At 41.2% G+C, this 18,980-nt stretch overlaps 1 protein-coding gene across 3 annotated transcripts in view; it reads left to right on the top strand.

The window, feature by feature from the left end:
- The window catches only part of LOC140481162 (cohesin subunit SA-2-like), a 151,897-nt gene that overhangs the window by 15,765 nt on the left and 117,152 nt on the right, over positions 1-18,980 (top strand). For all 3 annotated transcript variants that reach the window (XM_072576931.1, XM_072576929.1, XM_072576930.1), the window contains exon 2: positions 18,615-18,802. In XM_072576931.1, the coding sequence (XP_072433032.1) occupies positions 18,759-18,802 (44 nt within the window). In that variant the 5' untranslated portion in view covers positions 18,615-18,758. The remainder of the gene's footprint in view (positions 1-18,614; positions 18,803-18,980) is intronic.

Here is an 18,980-nt window from a genome sequence, read left to right as displayed (position 1 = left end):
AAAGTTCCTGGAGGTGAATTTGGTCTGGCAACAGTGAGCAACGGTGAACCAAGTGACCTGTTTTGGCACTATTCTCCCTCTGACACTGCCACAAAATGAAAACCCTCACACTTTGTTGTCTAAAGATTTCAGAATAAATTTCCCTGCACATCTGACCCAGAAATGGATGTGAAGTTCGTTCTATTGGTTAAAAATAAAAGTTAGTTCTGCCAGGAATCTGTATTTGCCTCCCACCACCTTCACCATCAAAGTGCTGGTGGTCTACAAACTTTCCATTTGCTGCACTAGTCACAGCAAAATTGTAAGCTTGGGCCACTTCATGAACTGTTTTGTGCAGTGGACTCTAAGCAAAACATTTAGACTCTTTCCTAAGAAATGCATTATGAACTGACCATCTTAGAATCGTAGTCATACAGCAAAGAAGCAGACCCTTTGGTCCAACCAGTCCATGCTGACCATGTTCCCAAACTAAACTAGCCCCACTTACCTGCGCTTGACCAATATCCTTCCAAACCTTTCCTAATCATGTACCTATCAAAATATCTTTTAAATGTTGTAACTGCACCTGTTCCACACACGAACTACTCTCTGTGTAAAAAAGTTACCCTTTGTTTTCAAATACGGCTCTTAGAGAGCTGACAGGGAGCAAGGCTACGACTGCCACCCTGGTCAGTCTGGAGAGGATGAAACCCCACATACCAGCAGGGAATGTGATTGTGCCAGCAAATTCCTCCCCCAGACAGAATTTGCCTTCCTGGCTGTGTCACATGCAAACAATAGCCACTATCAAAGAGAAAAAAAAACAACTTGATTCGTAATAATTAATAGCAGAAATAATTATGTGAAAAATTTGCCAGGCTTTACTCTCCATTTGCAAAATGGCACCTGACCATTTGCAGCTGCAGTCCTTTTGCAGAGAACCATGTCTCGTTCTCTTCGTACATCTGAACTGACAATTTCCATGCTTTTGTGGTGCAGGAAATTCATTTTAAATATTATAACCAGGCATATTGAGGAAAGCGTTCCTGACACACTCCCCTTATTGCTTTCTTCCTATTTCTATCGAAAAAAATACCTTTGCCATCACCTTGTTTTCTGGAAGCTTCCACAAACAACCACCATCATGATGTTAATATGGCTTTTAGATGTTAGACTATCCATGAAAATGGAACTGTAAGATTTTGTTAGCCTGGTTGCATACCACACTCAATCTGTTTAACTGTTGAGAAACATATTTTGTCCAGTTCAAAGAAAGTTTACTCACAGGTCTCCACCAGGTTTTGCTTTGTTCCTTTTCAGTTTATGTCACTGGTTAAAAAATCCTGAGCTATAGCAGCAGCCATTTTGACACACCCAAACAGGTGAATGTTACTGTTGGAAGATTTTCAAAGCAGCATCCTGATCCTTGCAGCATTCAAACTGTTCTTGGGCACCTGTTGGATGTACTTAATGCAGAAGATGGCTTAACAAAGACGGTTGATGTTTTGTAGTTGAAACCTTATTAGTTTTCCACACGATGTAGACATTTGCAGCACTCCCGGAAAATCAAAATTGTTAAAATTCCCAATGGAAATACCCTCCTCCAAACAATGACAATGGCTTGACGGGGCTGTCTCAGCTGTTTGTACGTACATCATTAAGTTATCCCCTGGGTCCACTTGAAATGGCTCACATTATACCAAACCTTAATTACAGTTAGTAAGGCAGCAGCTTAGTTAAAGCTGTGTAACATTTTTAAATAGTCATAGCGCTATACAGCATGGTAACAGACCCTTCAGTCCAACTCATCAATGCTGACCAGATTTTTTTAATTTCAAAATATACTTTATTCATGTAAATAAATCTTTGGTACTTGTACAATTTTCCATGTTGTTCATAGTTATATACATTGCATGTCTTAACATTACAAAGAACAAATTGAATTAATCGAATTCACAGTTATCCTATTAACAGTTACCTTTATTAACTATCCAGTCTCTTGGTATTTGGCTGTGGCTTCAGCGGAACCCACCTACTGAGTGGGTGCCCTGTTATATGAAAGCAAAAGAAACTTCTTTAACCCCCAGTTTATGGGGTTACTATTGTCCATTTGACTGTCCTGTCTCTGGGGTGACTGTCTACATCCCCAAGGTAAGCACGAACTGCTGGACCTTCGCTGGGCTGAGGTAGCTATCCAGCTCCTCACTGGGGTCATTTACCCGCTCTGGTGTCATTGAGCCAAGGCAAGGGTCCTCACTGTCCAGTTCTGTAGATATCCTAAATAAATCTAGTCCCATTTGCCAGCTTTTGGCCCAAATTCCTCTGAACCCTTCCCAATTGTACACTCGTCCAGATGCCTTTTAAATGTTGCAATTGTACCAGCCTCTACCACCTCCTCTGGCAGCTCATTCCATACATGTACCACTCTGTGTGAAAAAGGTGTTTGTATGTATAACATTCTTAACACAAGCATTCCTTGATAACAGATTTCAATGCCAGCAGTCACTAATTTGCACACACTGGCTAATGCATTGTTTTGGCCATGAGTCATCATTTCCTTTGATTCCCAGAAGTTTAAAGTAGTCGCATGTTCAGATACAATGTATGGGTGCGTTCTTCAAATCTATTTCACTGATTTGACCATGAGCTGTGCATTTTTTCTCAACACCTGACTGTAGTCCAGCAGTGATACCCTGGCTATATATTCTATTACAGTTAGTTCCTAACTGTTTATAAATGAGAGAATAATATAGCACTCATTTTGGAATAAAAAGAGACTGAAACTGGAATGAAATTTTGCTGTTCAGTTTACAGTGTATAGAAAAGTGATTGTGCAACCGATTACAGGTACATCACAGAAATGTCATGTTGTGGTTGTGTCCTTTGAATCAGTCCCATTGTCACAGACTATGGTTTTGATGAGTGACAATTACATCTTGATTACGTCTTTGTTTCTGTTTCAAACACTTTGTGATGGTACTGGCTATCTCTGCAGTTATATCTTCATTGAACAATTATTGATTTGTGATTGTAATTGATTGTACAAACCTAGGACTTAGGAGCAGGAGTAGGCCATTTGGCCCTTCAAGCCTATTCTGTCACTCAGTAAGATCTAGGCTGATTTAGATTAGATTACTTACAGTGTGGAAACAGGCCCTTTGACCCAACAAGTCCACACCGACCCTCTGAAGAGCAACCCAACCAGACCCATTCCCCTAATTTACCCCTTCACCTAACACTACGGGCAATTTAGAATAGTCAATTCACCTAACCTGCACATTTTTGGACTGTGGGAGGAAACCAGAGCACCCGGAGCAAACCCACGCAGACGCGGGAAGAATGTGCAAACTCCACACAGACAGTTGCCTGAGGTGGGAATTGAACCCAGGTCTCTGGCGCTGTGAGGCCGCAGTGCTTGACACCATGCTGCCCCCAATTAGTAATGTTCTCAATTCTATTTTCCTGTTCTTCCTTACTTCATCCTTGACTGCATGAGTCCTTTATCAGCAAAACATAGCACAGCCCTCAATCACCATACCATATGGCTGCATAGTTACAGGTCTAATAATATGGACATGTGAGTTCAAATCTCACCTTAGATATTGGGGATTTTAAGATGCAGTGCATTTTGGGAAAGCAAATCTTAGCAGCACTTATACACTTAATGGTAAGGTCCTAGGGAGTGTTGCTGAACAAAGAGACCTTGGAGTGCAGGTTTATAGCTCCTTGAAAGTGGATTTGCAGGTAGATAGGATAGTGAAGAAGGCGTTTGGTGTGCTTTCCTTTATTGGTGAGACTATTGAGTATAGGAGTTGGGAGGTCATGTTGTGGCTGTACAGGACATTGGTTAGGCCACTGTTGGAATATTGCTTGCAACTTTGGTCTCCTTCCTATCAGAAAGCCGTTGTGAAACTTGAAAGGGTTCAGAAAAGATTGACAAGGATGTTGCCAGGGTTGGAGGATTTGAGCTACAGGGAGAGGCTGAATAGGCTGGGGCTGTTTTCCTTGGAGCGTCGGAGGCTGAGGGGTGACCTTAGAGAGGTTTACAAAATTATGAGGGGCATGGATAGGGTAAATAGACAAAGTCTTTTCTATGGGGTTGGGGAGTCCAGAACTAGAGGGCTTATGTTTAGGGTAAGAGGGGAAAGATATAAGAGAGACCTACAGGACAACTTTTTCACACAGAGGGTGGTATGTGTATGGAATGAGCTGCCAGAAGAAGTGGTGGAGGTGAATACATTTGTAACATTTAAGAGGCATTTGGATGGGTATATGAATAGGAAGGGTTTGGAGAGATATGGGCTGGGTGTTGGCAGGTGGGACTAGATTGGGTTGGGATATCTGGTCAGCATAGACGAGTTGGACCGAAGGGTCTGTTTCCATGCTGTACATTTCTGTGACTCTATCTATGACTCTATTTGCAATTATAAAGCTAGTAATGGCAATGGTCACTGTTAAAAACTAACAGATTGGTGTAAAACTCCAGCTCCTACTGAGATGCTATGGAAGGATTATCTTATGAGCAAAGGATAAATAGGTTGAGACTGTACTCACTGGAGTTTAGAAGATTGAGAAGTGATCTCATAGAGTCATAGAGCTGTACAGCACGGAAACTGACCCTTTGGTCCAACTCGTCCATTCCTATCATCTCATTGCAACATATTGGATTCTTAAGGAACTTGACAAGGTAAATGCTGAGAGGATGTTCCCCTTTGTGGGAGAGTCTAGGACCAGGATGCATATCTCAGAACAAAGGGGTGCCAATGGAGAGGAATTTCTTCTCTCAGAGGGTTGTGAGTTTTTGGAACTCCTTGCCACAAAGAGCTGAGGAGCAGAATCCTTGTATATATTTAAGGCCGAGACCAGTTGATTCTTTATAAGTCGAGGAATCAAGGGTTACAGGAAATGGAAAGGAAAGTGGATGTGTGGAAAATCAGATCAGCCATGATCTGATTGAATGGCAGGGCAGGCTCACAGAGCTAAGTAGTCTCCTGCTGTTCCTATTTCTTTATTATTTCGTATCATCCTAAACTGCTCAGTTGTATCAAAATTGCCATTTAAAGTTAAAATACACACAACGTTTTAAAAAATTCATTCACAGGATATGGGTGTCAGTGGCTAGGCCAGCATGTATTGACCATCCCTAATTGCCCAGTTGGCAGTTAACAGTCAACCACATTGCTGTGAGTCTGGATTCACCTGTTGGCCAGACTAAGTAAGGAAAACAATTTCCTTCCCTAAAAGACATTACCAAACCAGATGGGTTTTTGTGACAATCAACAATGGATTCATGGTCATCATTGGACTCTTAATTCCAGATTTTTATTGAATTCTGCAATCTGCCATGGCGGGATTCAAACCCAGGTCCCCAGAGCGCTACTTGGGTCTCTGGATTAGCAGTCCAGCGATTAATACCATTCAGCCATTGCCTCCCCTAAATGACCTTGAAGAAAGTAACTCACTTTTTTGTATTCACATGTAGGACATAGGGTCTTCTGGACTGAAATGATTTTTCATGTTCTGCTTCAATAACAGGTCAAGTGTGCAACAGTCATAGCGACCATTGAGTTTTGCTGACCCAACTCTGAGAGGCAGGGGATAATTGGCTCCTTTACCTCTCAAAGTACAGAAATAATTGGTGCTTTCCTTAGGATTTAGGATTCTGCAGCTTAGAAATGATGATGCCATTTTCAAGTGTATGTTACAATTTTCTTATGATTTCCCTTCTAGAATGTGCCTTTTGAGGATTCTTCTCTGCATCGCATTCTAATAAGCTTCTGTAGAGATTCTACGCCTATAGATAAACACATCGACAAGCTAATCTGTGTTTGTTAATTGGAGAGGTTGCTTTCAGGATCCTGGTATCTTTTGACTCTGGAATACAACAGTTTTGGTTCCTGAATTTAACATTATTGATTCATAGAGAAATGTTAGTAGAATATTTACTTTCCAGCTTTGCTCCATAGCTCTGCCATCCTAACCAGTGAACTCAGTCAGAGGACTCAGACCCCAGAATCCAATCTTTGATTTGTCATTCTGTTGACAATGGTTCAAGCTGTTAGACAATGAATTTTCTTTTGCTTTACAGAAAGATATTGACAAAGATGGTCAGTAATGTCAGTTGGCTGCCAAGAATGATGATTAAAATGTGTCTTGAAAGAGTGCAGGATATTAACAATAAATAAGTTAATGTTTTTCCTATGTGGAGTTGTGAGTTCAGGTAAGTTCAATTATAAATTTCTCCATATGATGACATTTGAAGATGTCTATGTAATAAATCTAACAAGTCCTGGCCTTGTTTTTTTGTGCATGACTAACATAGCTGTTCAATGAAGAAGCCTTTTCATTGGCCTGTTTGTTTTAACATGTTTCAACAAGTTCAAAGATGTGCAGGTTAGGTGGATTAGCCATGGGAAATGCTGGGTTACAGGGCTGTGGGTCTGGGTGGGATGCTCTTCACAGAGTTGGTGTGGACTCAATGGGCCGAATGGCCTGCTTCCACACTATAAGGATTCTATGATTTCCTGTCCTGTAATGTCTAACTTTTATTTGTGTAAATATTTCCATCTATAGCCATATTTCATTAATAAGTATCCATATTTTACCTTCTTTTTAGATTGGATTGTTGCTCTAGGAGGTGTATTTTTGAAGTGCTACTTTGTGAATATCAATGGATGTTTTGAAAATTGCTGAGAAGCTCATCAGCAAAAAGTACAGGACTGGTGTTCACCCAGTTAGGTGCGTTTTAACTAGTTTTTAGTCCTCCTTGCTGGATAGGGTTTCATGATGGAGGAATAAACTCCAATCCATGGATTTACTTTGTTTCTTCTCAAACATTGTCTGACTGAAAAAACAAGTGGATCAGTTGGTTAAAGAGCAATGTAATGGGACATAAGTCCAGTAGATGGAGTAAAGTGGTCTACATGTTGAACCATTGCCTCTTTGACAATGATGAGATACTACTAACAGACCATGAAGTCTCAGGGTGGGAAATGGGAGGAAATTTCAGATGAGATGTGTGATGACATAAACTTTTCTTTTGTTTGTTGGTACCTATGGAGACGTAATTAGCTGGAAATTGTAACATTCAGGGCAAGAAGCGTTCTAGCACTGTTTTTTTGATCCTGCCTAGTATCAGGGAAAGAATTCTTGAAGTGATGTGAAAGGTCAAGGATTAGCAGTTCAAGAGTTAGTCAGTTTTAGTTAGAGAATGGGGAGCTGCCCAAGCAAGCGATACCATAAAGCAAAAGTTGGCTTATGCTTTTGGCTCTGAGGAATTTGATGCTTATTGAAGTTCCAGGAGTAGGTTTTGTGGTTCTGCACAGTTGGGGCTCAGGAGAAGTCTTGGGAGCAGTTTATTACAGCGAAGAGGTGGAGCTCAGGGAAGGCCAAAGGCAGTATTGAGTTGTTGCAGCTTGGGTGACCGAAGGTCAGAGAAACTCAGGAGCATTGCCAGCTTAGTCAAGCTATCTGTGGCAAAAAAAAACCCCTTAATTAGAAGTTAGATTGCAGCTCTATGAGTCCAGTTGTTATATATCACAGGAGAAGAGATTGAACCTCCTGAAGCAATAGCTCAGGCGGTCCATTTTGGAATGGCCTTTGATGAAGAAATCCCAATTTGATGAAGATTTTAAATTTGTTGTAATAGTTGACTCACAGTGGTCACTTGCATCTGTGAGGGTTGCTAAGAAATCTGTGGAATCTGTCCTAGGTGCATTCACCATTTACATTCAGTGTAATGTCTTTGACCTCATGATTTGGAGATGCTGGCGTGGGACTGGGGTGTACAAAGTTAAAAATCACACAAAACCAGGTTATAGTCCAACACGTTTAATTGGAAGCACCAGCTTTCGGAGCACTGCTCATTCATCAGGTGGTTGTGGAGTTCACAATTGGAAGACTCAGAATTTATAGCTAAAGTTTACAGTGTGATGTAACTGAAATTATACATTGAAAATACATTGATTGTTTGTTGAGTCTCTCATCTCTTAGAATGACCATGATAGTTTCACTTCTTTCATATGTAAATCACAGAAGATTCTTTAAAAGTTACATTCTCAGGTTAACTGTAACAATTGGTGTCAGCCAGATAAGATGTTAAGATGTTGCTGTTCCCTGTCTGTGCCATAATGTTTAGACTGATTCTAATCTAAAAAGTGAGTTAACAGAGTCCTACATGGATCTATGACCTCAGTATGTTTCATAATTTATATTTTCCCTCATCTTGCTGTTAGAATACAAAGTAGTTACTGGCAGAGGTTCTATTTTTCTGATTTTGTATCATAAATATTAGTTTGTTTATTTAAGTAAAAAACAGTGGAATCTTGTGACTCTATTCCCTCAGGAAGCATCTGGGATTTCAAACTTCATCCACTTAAAACAAAAAGTTATTGGTTCCTAACCAGGTCATGCAAGAATTTGCCAGACTGATTGAGGCTTATAACTCAAATCTGGTGATCACATATTAACCTATCCAGTCGACAAAAAAAATCTTAGGCTATTTCAAAGAAAGGCAAGTAAGTAACCCTAGCATCATGGCACTATTTATCGTTTATTTAACACTTCTGAAGAACAGATGAACTGGTTATTGTTTCGTGTCATTTATTGGATCTTGTTGGACACAGGTTGACATCACAATAGATGAAGGGCTTTTGCCTGAAACGTCGATTTCAAAGCTACTTGGATGCTGCCTGAACTGCTGTGCTCTTCCAGCACCACTAATCCAGAATCTGGTTTCCAGCATCTGCAGTCATTGTTTTTACCGATCACAATAGTAACAACACTTCAGAAATACTTTGAGTATAAAACATTTTGGGATGTCTTTTGGTTGTGATTCTGGGGCTGCTGTGCTTTGAACATTTCAGCTACTTACTGGATTAATTCAGTGGGTCATGAGAACAATTCAGCAATGTTTGTTATTAAACAGAAATTGCTTCCACTAGCAGGTCAGTCAGTAACCAGTGGACACAGTTTTAAGACAAGAGAGAGGCCGCTCAGTGGTAGTAGAAGCATCTCAAGCATGCTGTGTTAACGTAATGTTGTTAAAATTTTGCTTCTTTTCATTGTGGCTTTTCCCTGTGTGATTGATGCTCTAGACCTACTAAAATGAAAAAGAAAATCATTTCGCTAGGGAGGCTGCAGATGAATTATTATCCAACAACCTGCTCTAAAAACTCTGTGCACGTTTTGATAGCTGTAACAAATTGTACTCCGGCAACAGACACAATCCACAACATTCAATATTATTGTGAATAGGACACATCTCAACATTTCAAAGAAAAGTTAATTCACCCAAGCTCCCAATGCTAACAGATGTATTAAAAAAAAATTGATCCGTAATTTTGGCAAAAATTAATCAGTTCCTTTCTGGTCCATACTTTTTGTGTGTATCATTTTTTTCTTTAACTCTTAGGTTTTGGAATATATTATTATAGGCAAACAGACTAACAAACTGGGGCTAAAACATGACCTCTGCTGACTTTCAGTGCAGTTGTAATATTTGACAAATGCACCAGAGAGGAGGTGAGGAGAAATATTTTTATGTTGTAAGTTTTTACAATCTGAAGGATGAAGGAAGCAGATTCAATAGTAACTTGCAAACATAAGAGGAGACCATTCATTCTCTTCAGTCCTGTCTGTCAATTAATTAGATCAATCCTGTTTTGTTCTTAAACCCATTTATCCGCTTTAGCCCTATGAGCTTGCAAAAGAAAATTTTGCAGATCAATGTGGAAAGAGTGAAGGCTAATTGAATAACTCTTTAAAGTAGCAAGTACACAAAGAGTTGGATAAATGGCCTCTGTTGTTGCATAATTCAATGAAAATTATTTTCCTCAGGTACTTAATTTTACTAATGATGTATTGGTTTCATATAGTCTAAGAAACAGATATCTTGGTGATCAGGCTGTGTTTTGTGAATCTGAGGAACATTATTTTAAGCTAAATTTAGTCTGAACAAACTGGGAAGTGCTGATGACTCCATCAGGAAAGTATTATTCAAGGATTTGCAGAGCCTGGCAGTAAGAGGTAGTTCAACTAATATCAGGTGAAGCTGTAAATTTGATACAATTCAGCATACTAGTCATTTGAACTCGGCATATTAATTTAGCTCTGATGCTGCTTAGGTAATGATCATCAGTGTCTGCCCATTTATCCTGTTACTATTTTATATATTGATACATTGTGACAAGAAAAGCAATTAAGTCCATTCTCCTTTAGAGATGAAAAATGCCCACAAACCACAATGTAGAGTGATCTTAAAAAAAATTTAGTGAAAAGGCAGAAAGCTTGTAATCTTCTTTGGATTTTATGACCCTGATTTTGTGGGCGGCACGGTGGCACAGTGGTTAGCACTGTTGCCTCACAGCGCCAGAGACCCGGCTTCAATTCCCGCCTCAGCCGACTGACTGTGTGGAGTTTGCACGTTCTCCCCGTGTCTGTGTGGGTTTCCTCCGGGTGCTCTGGTTTCCTCCCACAGTCCAAAGATGTGCAGGTCAGGTGAATTGGCCATGCTAAATTGCCTGCAGTGTTAGGTAAGGGGTAAATGTAGGGGTATGGGTGGGTTGCGCTTCGGCAGGTCAGTGTGGACTTGTTGGGCCGAAGGGCCTGTTTCCACACTGTAATGTAATGTAATGTAATCTAATCTAATCTGATATAGTCCAATGACTCACCAACTAAAATGGTGAAGCTCATTCCCAGCAATTGTAGTTTGTCTGCAATTGATCACTTTGGCTACATACCTGCAGGAAGTATCTGAGAAATGACCATTGAAAGACCATGGCCAAGTTTAATTTTAGCAGATAATGTAAGGCTTACAGTGCGGAGATGTGCACATTTCCTTGATTTTTCTTTTGACAGTCGGTGACTATCAGCAGACGTTAAAATTTGCCCCCATCCCACACTGTCGGGAATCTAATGTAATCTATAAAAATAAATCTGACAAGCTAACTGTGTGGTCCGATGGCTCAGTGATTGGTACTGCTGCCTCACAGAACCAGGTACCTGGGTTCCATTCCACTCTCGGGCAAATATCTGTGTGGAGTTTGCACATTCTCCCTGTGTCTGCATGGGTTTCTACCGGGTGCTCTGGTTTCCTCCCACAGTCCAAAGATGTGCAGTTTAGGTGAATTGGCCATACTAAATTGCCCTGTAGTATCCATGGATGTGCAGGCTAGGTAGGTTAGCCGTGGGTTGTGCGTGATTACAAGGATAAGTTAGGGGGTGGGTTTGGGGGGATGCTCTTCAGAGGGTCCCTGTGGACTCGATGGGCTGAATGGCCTGCTTCCATATTGTAGGGATTCTATGACAATATGATGGGAGACCAGCAAGTTTCATTTTGAAATGAATCGTGGGTCCAGACAGCATGGGCTCTCTCTCCTGTATAGATTAGCCTATGATGTAATGGAATGTTGGAACATTGCTGAATGGCTGCCTAATGCTCTTATAATGCCAAAGTTAAAAAGGCATGCTAAATGCTAACCCACGATTCCAAGTGCTGCTGGGCATTGCTGCTTCTGATTTTGACGCTGTGAGAGTTGATCCTGGTGGGCCTTTGCTGTACAATGCTGTGCTAAGTACCCCCTTTTCTTACACAGTTGGAATAAATGTTTAAAATCACTGAGCTACAAATCACTAAGATCATGGTTTGAGATTACATCTCAGAGAAAGGCTCCATTTCTTTCTGTTCATTTATCAACATAACATTTCATATGCACAATACCTCTCCCAATATTGTAGCATTTTTCACTCTCTAATTCCTGTGATTGTAACCTCATTGTCTGAATTTTTAAGAGAAAATGTTCTGCACTCCTCTGCTGACAGCTGTCTGTGCGTAACTGATGTATGTATAGCTCCTTTCACAAAGATACATATGCATTAGCTCCCTATGAATCTCTCTCGCTCTTTGTGAAAAGCAGTGAGAATCTGGCCTTTGGAAATCTTCAATTGGAAGAAATTATCAGGTGAAAAAATACTACAATAAACTGTGGGCCTGCAGTCTTGTGAAAATATTAAACTTGACTCATTCGGGTAATAAGCAGGAAGTTGGCCATCTACCACATAAATCTCTTTGAGATACTGTGCTAAATAGTGCTGTGGATAATATAGTTTGGTTGTTTATCATGTGCTTTTTTCCCTTCATATTATGCACATTTGTGTGCTGCAGTAAAATACTGTACCAGAGGTAATTCTCCCTCTTACATGTCATAGAGGCACAGACAGAGACCATTTGGCCCGTTAGGTCCATGACAGCTCTCCAGAGCAATCCAGTCAGTACAACTTCCCCGTTACGTCGCTGAAACTTTGCAAGTTTATTTATCTCAAACACCTATCCAATTATCTTTGGAAATCTTTGCTCTCGCTTCCACTACCCTTCTGGTCAGTGAGCTTTAGGTCATTACCACTCACTGTATTTTCCTTAACGTTCCTCAGAATCTCTTACGACTAAAGTCAGAAATATTTGACCTTTTGTCCTTTGGCCATCAGCTAATGGGAACAGTTTTTCTTTGCCTAATTTATTTTATACTATCAATTTCGTTCTTTTGCAAAGCTAGAAAATGGCCTTACTACCCCTGTGTCATTTTCCTTTAACTAGCCATTGTACTTCCTGAAGTGCTCACCCCTTCCCTTCATGGCATGTGTCATTGTCAATTCATCGCCTGAGAGATTACCTGGTGAGAAGCAGTTCTCCCTGTCACCTTGGTTATGGAAATGTTTTCCATTCCTGCTGCCCTCATTCTAAGGATGTTCCTGCTCATCTCCTACCTTGGCATTATTATGAAAAAGAGAGAGATCGTAATCCAAGATGGAGGACGGGAAAAATTTCTGGCTGTAAGAGCTGCTCCTTATTTTGCGGTATTTTAGGTGTTGGAGGTGATTTCCTCGAATTCCAGGAGCAGCAAATACTGTTTTATATGCTGTTGAATTGATTTGGAACTTTGGAAAAAAAAAAGTCAAAACAACAGCAGATTAAGAGGGAGAAGAGCAGACAAAGGAAGCACATGGTGAGGACAGTATAGGAGAGAGAGAGAGAGAGAGAGAGAGAGAGAGAACCTGCACAGTTACCGCCTTTGCTGTTTGAATTCGTATATCGCTGGACATCGGAGTACATCTGGGAAAATTAACAAACAGTGAAATTCAAAACTAATCTTAGTGGGCGGCACGGTGGCACAGTGGTTAGCACTGCTGCCTCACAGCGCCAGAGACCCGGGTTCAATTCCCGCCTCAGGCGACTAACTGTGTGGAGTTTGCACGTCCTCCCCGTGTCTGCGTGGGTTTCCTCCGGGTGCTCCGGTTTCCTCCCACAGTCCAAAGATGTGCAGGTCAGGTGAATTGGCCATGCTAAATTGCCCGTAGTGTTAGGTAAGGGGTAGATGTAGGGGTATGGGTGGGTTGCGCTTCGGCGGGGCGGTGTGGACTTGTTGGGCCGAAGGGCCTGTTTCCACACTGTAAATTATCTAATCTAATCTAATCTTGGAGTAACTGTTGGGGGAAGTTCACAGCACAGAATCAGATAAGTTAATTGTTGTTTTAAGTCTGTCCAAGAGAAAGGCTGCAGTAGTGAGTATAGTGGATTCTTTCTTGATTATATGTTTTTGGAGATAAGTCTCTTGATTAAATTTAAAATATAAGCCATAGCTATTAATTTAACCTGGGGCAGTGTTTGTAGTGGAATAAGACAGTGTTATTTTCTGGGTCTGTAGATTGTGAAGGAGCAAAAATGGCCTTTTCAGTGATATGTACTTCTTGTCAGATGTGGGAGTTTAAAGAGAGTTTAAGTGTTACTGTGGATTATATCTGCCATAAATGCTGTTGGATGCGAATCTTATCAGATCGAATGGATCGGTTGGAGAGACAGATAGAAGCGATGAGGAATTTGCAACAGCAGCAGTTGTGATGGATTGCAGTTATAGGAAGGGGGGAAAGTCTCAGATACAGTCACATAGATGGGTTAACTCCAGGAAGGGTGAGAGAGATCGACACCTAGGGCAGGAGTCTTTTGTGGATATACCCATTTCAAACAGGTATACTGTTTTGGAAAACGCAGGGGGTGATGGATTCGCAGGGGAACGTAGCACAAACAGCCAAGTTTCTGGTATTGAGACTGGCTCTAATGCAACGAGGGGTACATCGGCTTCCAAGAGATCAACTGTGTTAGGGGATTCTGTAATCAGAGGTACAGACAGACGTTTCTGTGGCCAGCAGAGAAAAAGCAGAATGGTGTGTTGTTTCCCTGGTGCCAGGATCAAGGATGTCTCAGAGAGGGTGCAGAATGTTCTCACGGGGGAGAGGGGCCAGCAGGAGGTCATTGTCCACATTGGAAGCAATGACATTGGAAGGGAAAAGGTTGAGATTCTGAAGGTAGATTACAGAGAGTTAGGCAGAAATTTAAAAAGGAGGTCCTCAAGGGTAGTAATATCTGGATTACTCCCAGTGCTACAAGCTAGTGAGGGCAGGAATAGGAGGATATAGCAGATGAATGCATGGCTGAGGAGCTGGTGTATGGGAGAAGGATTCACATTTTTGGATCATTGGAATCTCTTTTGGGGTGGAAGTGACCTGTACAAGAGGGACGGATTGCACCTAAATTGGAAGGGGACTAATATATTGGCAGGGAAATTTGCTAGAACTGCTTGGGAGGATTTAAACTAGTAAGGTGGGGGGTGTGGGACCCAGGGAGATAGTGAGGAAAGAGATCGATCTGAGACGGGTACAGCTGAGAACAGAAGTGAGTCAAACAGTCAGGGCAGGCAGGGACAAGGTAGGATTAATAAATTAAGCTGCATTTGTTTCAATGCAAGAGGCCTAACAGGGAAGACAGATGAACGTAGGGCATGGTTAGGAACATGGGACTGGGATATCATAGCAATTACGGAAACATGGCTCAGGGATGGGCAGGACTGGCAGCTTAATGTTCCAGGATACAAATGTTACAGGAAGGATAGAAAGGGAGGCAAGAGAGGAGGGGGAGTGGCATTTTTGATAAGGGACAGCATTACAGGTGTGCTGAGGGAGGATATTCCCAGAAATACATCCAGAGAAGTTATTTGGGTGGAACTAAGAAATAAGAAAGGGATGATCACCTTATTGGAATTATATTATAGACCCCCCAATAGTCAGAGGGAAATTGAGAAACAAACTTGTAAGGAGATCTTAGCTATCTGTAAGAATAATAGGGTAGTTTTGGTAGGGGATTTTAACTTTCCAAACATCGACTGGGACTGCCATAGTGTTAAGGGTTTAGATGGAGAGGAATTTCTTAAATGTGTACAAGACAATTTTCTGATTCAGTATGTGGATGTACCTACTAGAGAAGGTGCAAAACTTGACCTACTCTTGGGAAATAAGGCAGGGCAGGTGACTGAAGTGTAGTGGGGGAGCACTTTGGGGCCAGCGACCATAATTCTATTCATTTTAAAATCGTGATGGAAAAGGATAGACCAGATCTAAAAGTTGAAGTCCTAAATTGGAGAAAGGCCAATTTTGACAGTGTTACACAAGAACTTTCGAAAGCTGATTGGAGGCAGATGTTCGCAGATAAAGGGATGGCTGGAAAATGGGAAACCTTCAGAAATGAGATAACAAGAATCCAGAAAAAGTATATTCCTGTCAGGGTGAAAGGAAAGGCTGGTAGGTATAGGGAATGCTGGATAACTAAAGAAATTGAGGGTTTGGTTAAGAAAAAGAAGGAAGCATATGTCTGGTACAGACAGGATAGATCAAGTGAATCCTTAGAAGAGTATAAAGAAAGTAGGAGTATACTTAAGAGGGAAATCAGGAGGGCAAAACGGGGACATGAGATAGCTTTGGAAAATAGAATTAAGGAGAATCCAAAGGGGTTTTACAAATATATTAAGGACAAAAGGGTAACTAGGGAGAGAATAGGGCCCCTCAAAGATCAGCAAGGCGGCCTTTGTGTGGAGCCACAGAAAATGGGGGAGATACTAAATGAATATTTTGCATCAGTATTTACTGTGGAAAAGAATATGGAAGATATAGACTGTAGGGAAATAGATGGTGACATCTTGCAAAATGTCCAGATTACAGAGGAGGAAGCGCTGGATGTCTTGAAATGGTTAAAAGTGGATAAATCCCCAGGACCTGATCAGGTGTACCCAAGAACTCTGTGGGAAGCTAGAGAAGTGATTGCTGGGCCTCTTGCTGAGATATTTTTATCATCGATAGTCACAGGTGAGGTGCCAGAAGACTGGAGATTGGCAAACGTGGTGCCACTGTTTAAGAAGGGCATAAAGACAAGCCAGGGAACTATAGACCGGTGAGCCTGACCTCAGTGGTGGGCAAGTTGTTGGAGGGAATCTTGAGGGACAGGATGTACATGTATTTGGAAAGGCAAGGACTGATTCGGGATAGTCAACATAGCTTTGTGCGTGGGAAATCATGTCTCACAAACTTGATTGAGTTTTTTGAAGAAGTAACAAAGAAAATTGATGAGGGCAGAGCAGTTGATGTGATCTATATGGATTTCAGTAAGGCGTTCGACAAGGTTCCCCATGGGAGACTGATTAGCAAGGTTAGATCTCATGGAATACAGAGAGAACTAGCCATTTGGATACAGAACTGGCTCAAAGGTAGAAGACAGAGGGTGGTAGTGGAGGGTTGTTTTTCAGACTGGAGGCCTGTGACCAGTGGAGTGTCACAAGGATCGGTGCTGGTCCTCTACTTTTTGTCTTTTATATAAATGATTTGGATGCGAGCATAAGAGGTACAGTTAGTAAGTTTGCAGATGACACCAAAATTGGAGGTGTAGTGGATAGCGAAGAGGGTTACCTCAGATTACAACAGGATCTTGACCAAATGGGCCAATAGGCTGAGAAGTGGCAGATGGAGTTTAATTCAGATAAATGTGAGGTGCTGCATTTTGGGAAAGCAAATCTTAGCAGGACTTATACACTTAATGGTAAGGTCCTAGGGAGTGTTGCTGAGCAAAGAGACCTTGGAGTGCAGGTTCATAGCTCCTTGAAAGTGGAATCGCAGGTAGATAGGATAGTGAAGAAGGCGTTTGGTATGCTTTCCTTTATTGGTCAGAGTATTGAGTACAGGAGTTGGGAGGTCATGTTGCGATTGTACAGGACATTGGTTAGGCCACTGTTGGAATATTACGTGCAATTCTGGTCTCCTTCCTATTTGAAAGATGTTGTGAAACTTGAAAGGGTTCAGAAAAGATTCACAAGGATGTTGCCAGGGTTGGAGAATCTGAGCTACGGGGAGAGGCTGAACAGGCTGGGGCTGTTTTCCCTGGAGCGTCGGACGCTGAGGGGTGACCTTAGAGAGGTTTACAAAATTATGAGGGGCAAGGATAGGATAAATAGGCAAAGTCTTTTCCCTGGGGTTGGGGAATCCAGACCTAGAGGGGAAATCTATATGGGGCAACTTTTTCACGCAGAGGGTGGTACGTGTATGGAATGAGCTGCTAGAGGATGTGTTGGAGGCTGGTACGATTGCAACACTTAAGGGGCATTTGGATGGGTATATGAATAGGAAGGGTTTGGAGGGATATGGGCCGGGTGCTGGCAGGTGGGACTAGATTGGGTTGGGATGTCTGGTCGGCATGGACGGGTTGGACCGAAGGGTCTGTTCCATGCTGTATATCTCTATGACTCTATGACAAAACCAAATTACCAGGTCATTATGGCGTTTGTGATGCAGGCTTCTAATTTATTATCATTTGAGAACTTAGATTCTAAAGTAGAGGTAAATGGATTTTTAGTTTTAATTCTTGAAGGGGGCCTTTATTGATAAAACAGTCTTTTTTTGAATAATGAGTTCAAATGTAATTTCCAAGGAAGCATAGGTCCCAAGCTAAGTAACCCTATCAGCTATCTGGGCAGTTAATTACTGATTGTCCAGAAAGTTGAGTTTTGTGATCTACAGAAACAGATGGACCTGGGATGTTAGATTCAGAAGAAGATAATCTTATCAGCAAAATGACAGTTTTTTATTTCATAGAAGTCTCTGGGTTGGAAAGAAATCTCTAGGCCAACCAAAATGAAAAGAAGTCTTACATTGTTTCAAGGAGGAGGACTGGAAAGAGTCACTGGTCTGGATTTATTTGTTCCTGGAAGAGACAGAATAAATTAAATCTGGTAAATGTACAGAAAGTCAGCTGTGTAAGAAATTTTAAAGTGAAGTCGAGCTATGCCTGTAAAGAATTTGGCTGGGGAAAAGCGTTAAGAATTTTTGAATTATTTTGTAGTTTAGGTTAAGATCTTGCTAATTTTATTGTGTTATAAAGTTGTGTTCTTTTGGTAAAACAATTTGGCAGTTTCATGCGAATATGTACAGTGACTGACTAACCAAATTGCGGAAATAGATTTTATGATCAAGTTAGATTTCACTCTGGGGTCTGACATGTTTAAAATGACCACTAACTGGGATCATAACACAGTGCTGTTTGTAGGTGCTTTTTAAATGCAAATATTAGCTGCTGTCTTATCCAAGTTTAGCAGTGACCATACTTCACAAAATATTTAATCGGCTATACATTTCATTGACATGTCTCGTGGTCATGTACAATACTATGTAAATGCAAAACTTTATTTTTCTCTGGTTTTGTACAGAACACCACTGTAACCACACTTCATGAACACATTGTATGTGCTTTGTTTTCATTTCTGCAGCTCTGAAAGAAAATGTGACACAAGATTGAGGTGTTCCTGCGCAGGGACTAAGAAGATGCAGCAGATGGACACCATTGGATGGCTCCCAGTCTAAGAAGGCCACTTTGTTAGACCCTTGACTTCACTTCTGAACACGAAGCAGTGATGATAGCAGAACCAGAATTATCCAGCAAGGTCTCCCTTCAAAAGTAAGGAGCCACTTAACTGACAAAGGATTCACACTGGGTGGATGTGAGTCATGGTGGAGGCGAAAGCAAAGTCAGTGATGAACAAATGTCTTTTAAAAGTTGCTGGGTTAGTTATCTTGTCAAATTTGCCTGCTAGCTCAATTCCTAGGAGAAAAATAATAGAATTGAATAGAATAGA

The sequence above is a fragment of the Chiloscyllium punctatum genome, chromosome 9 (genome assembly GCF_047496795.1).
Source record: "Chiloscyllium punctatum isolate Juve2018m chromosome 9, sChiPun1.3, whole genome shotgun sequence".
Taxonomy (NCBI): domain Eukaryota; kingdom Metazoa; phylum Chordata; class Chondrichthyes; order Orectolobiformes; family Hemiscylliidae; genus Chiloscyllium; species Chiloscyllium punctatum.
Note: the sequence above shows the minus strand (reverse complement) of the source record. Positions and strands in the feature narration are given on the sequence as shown.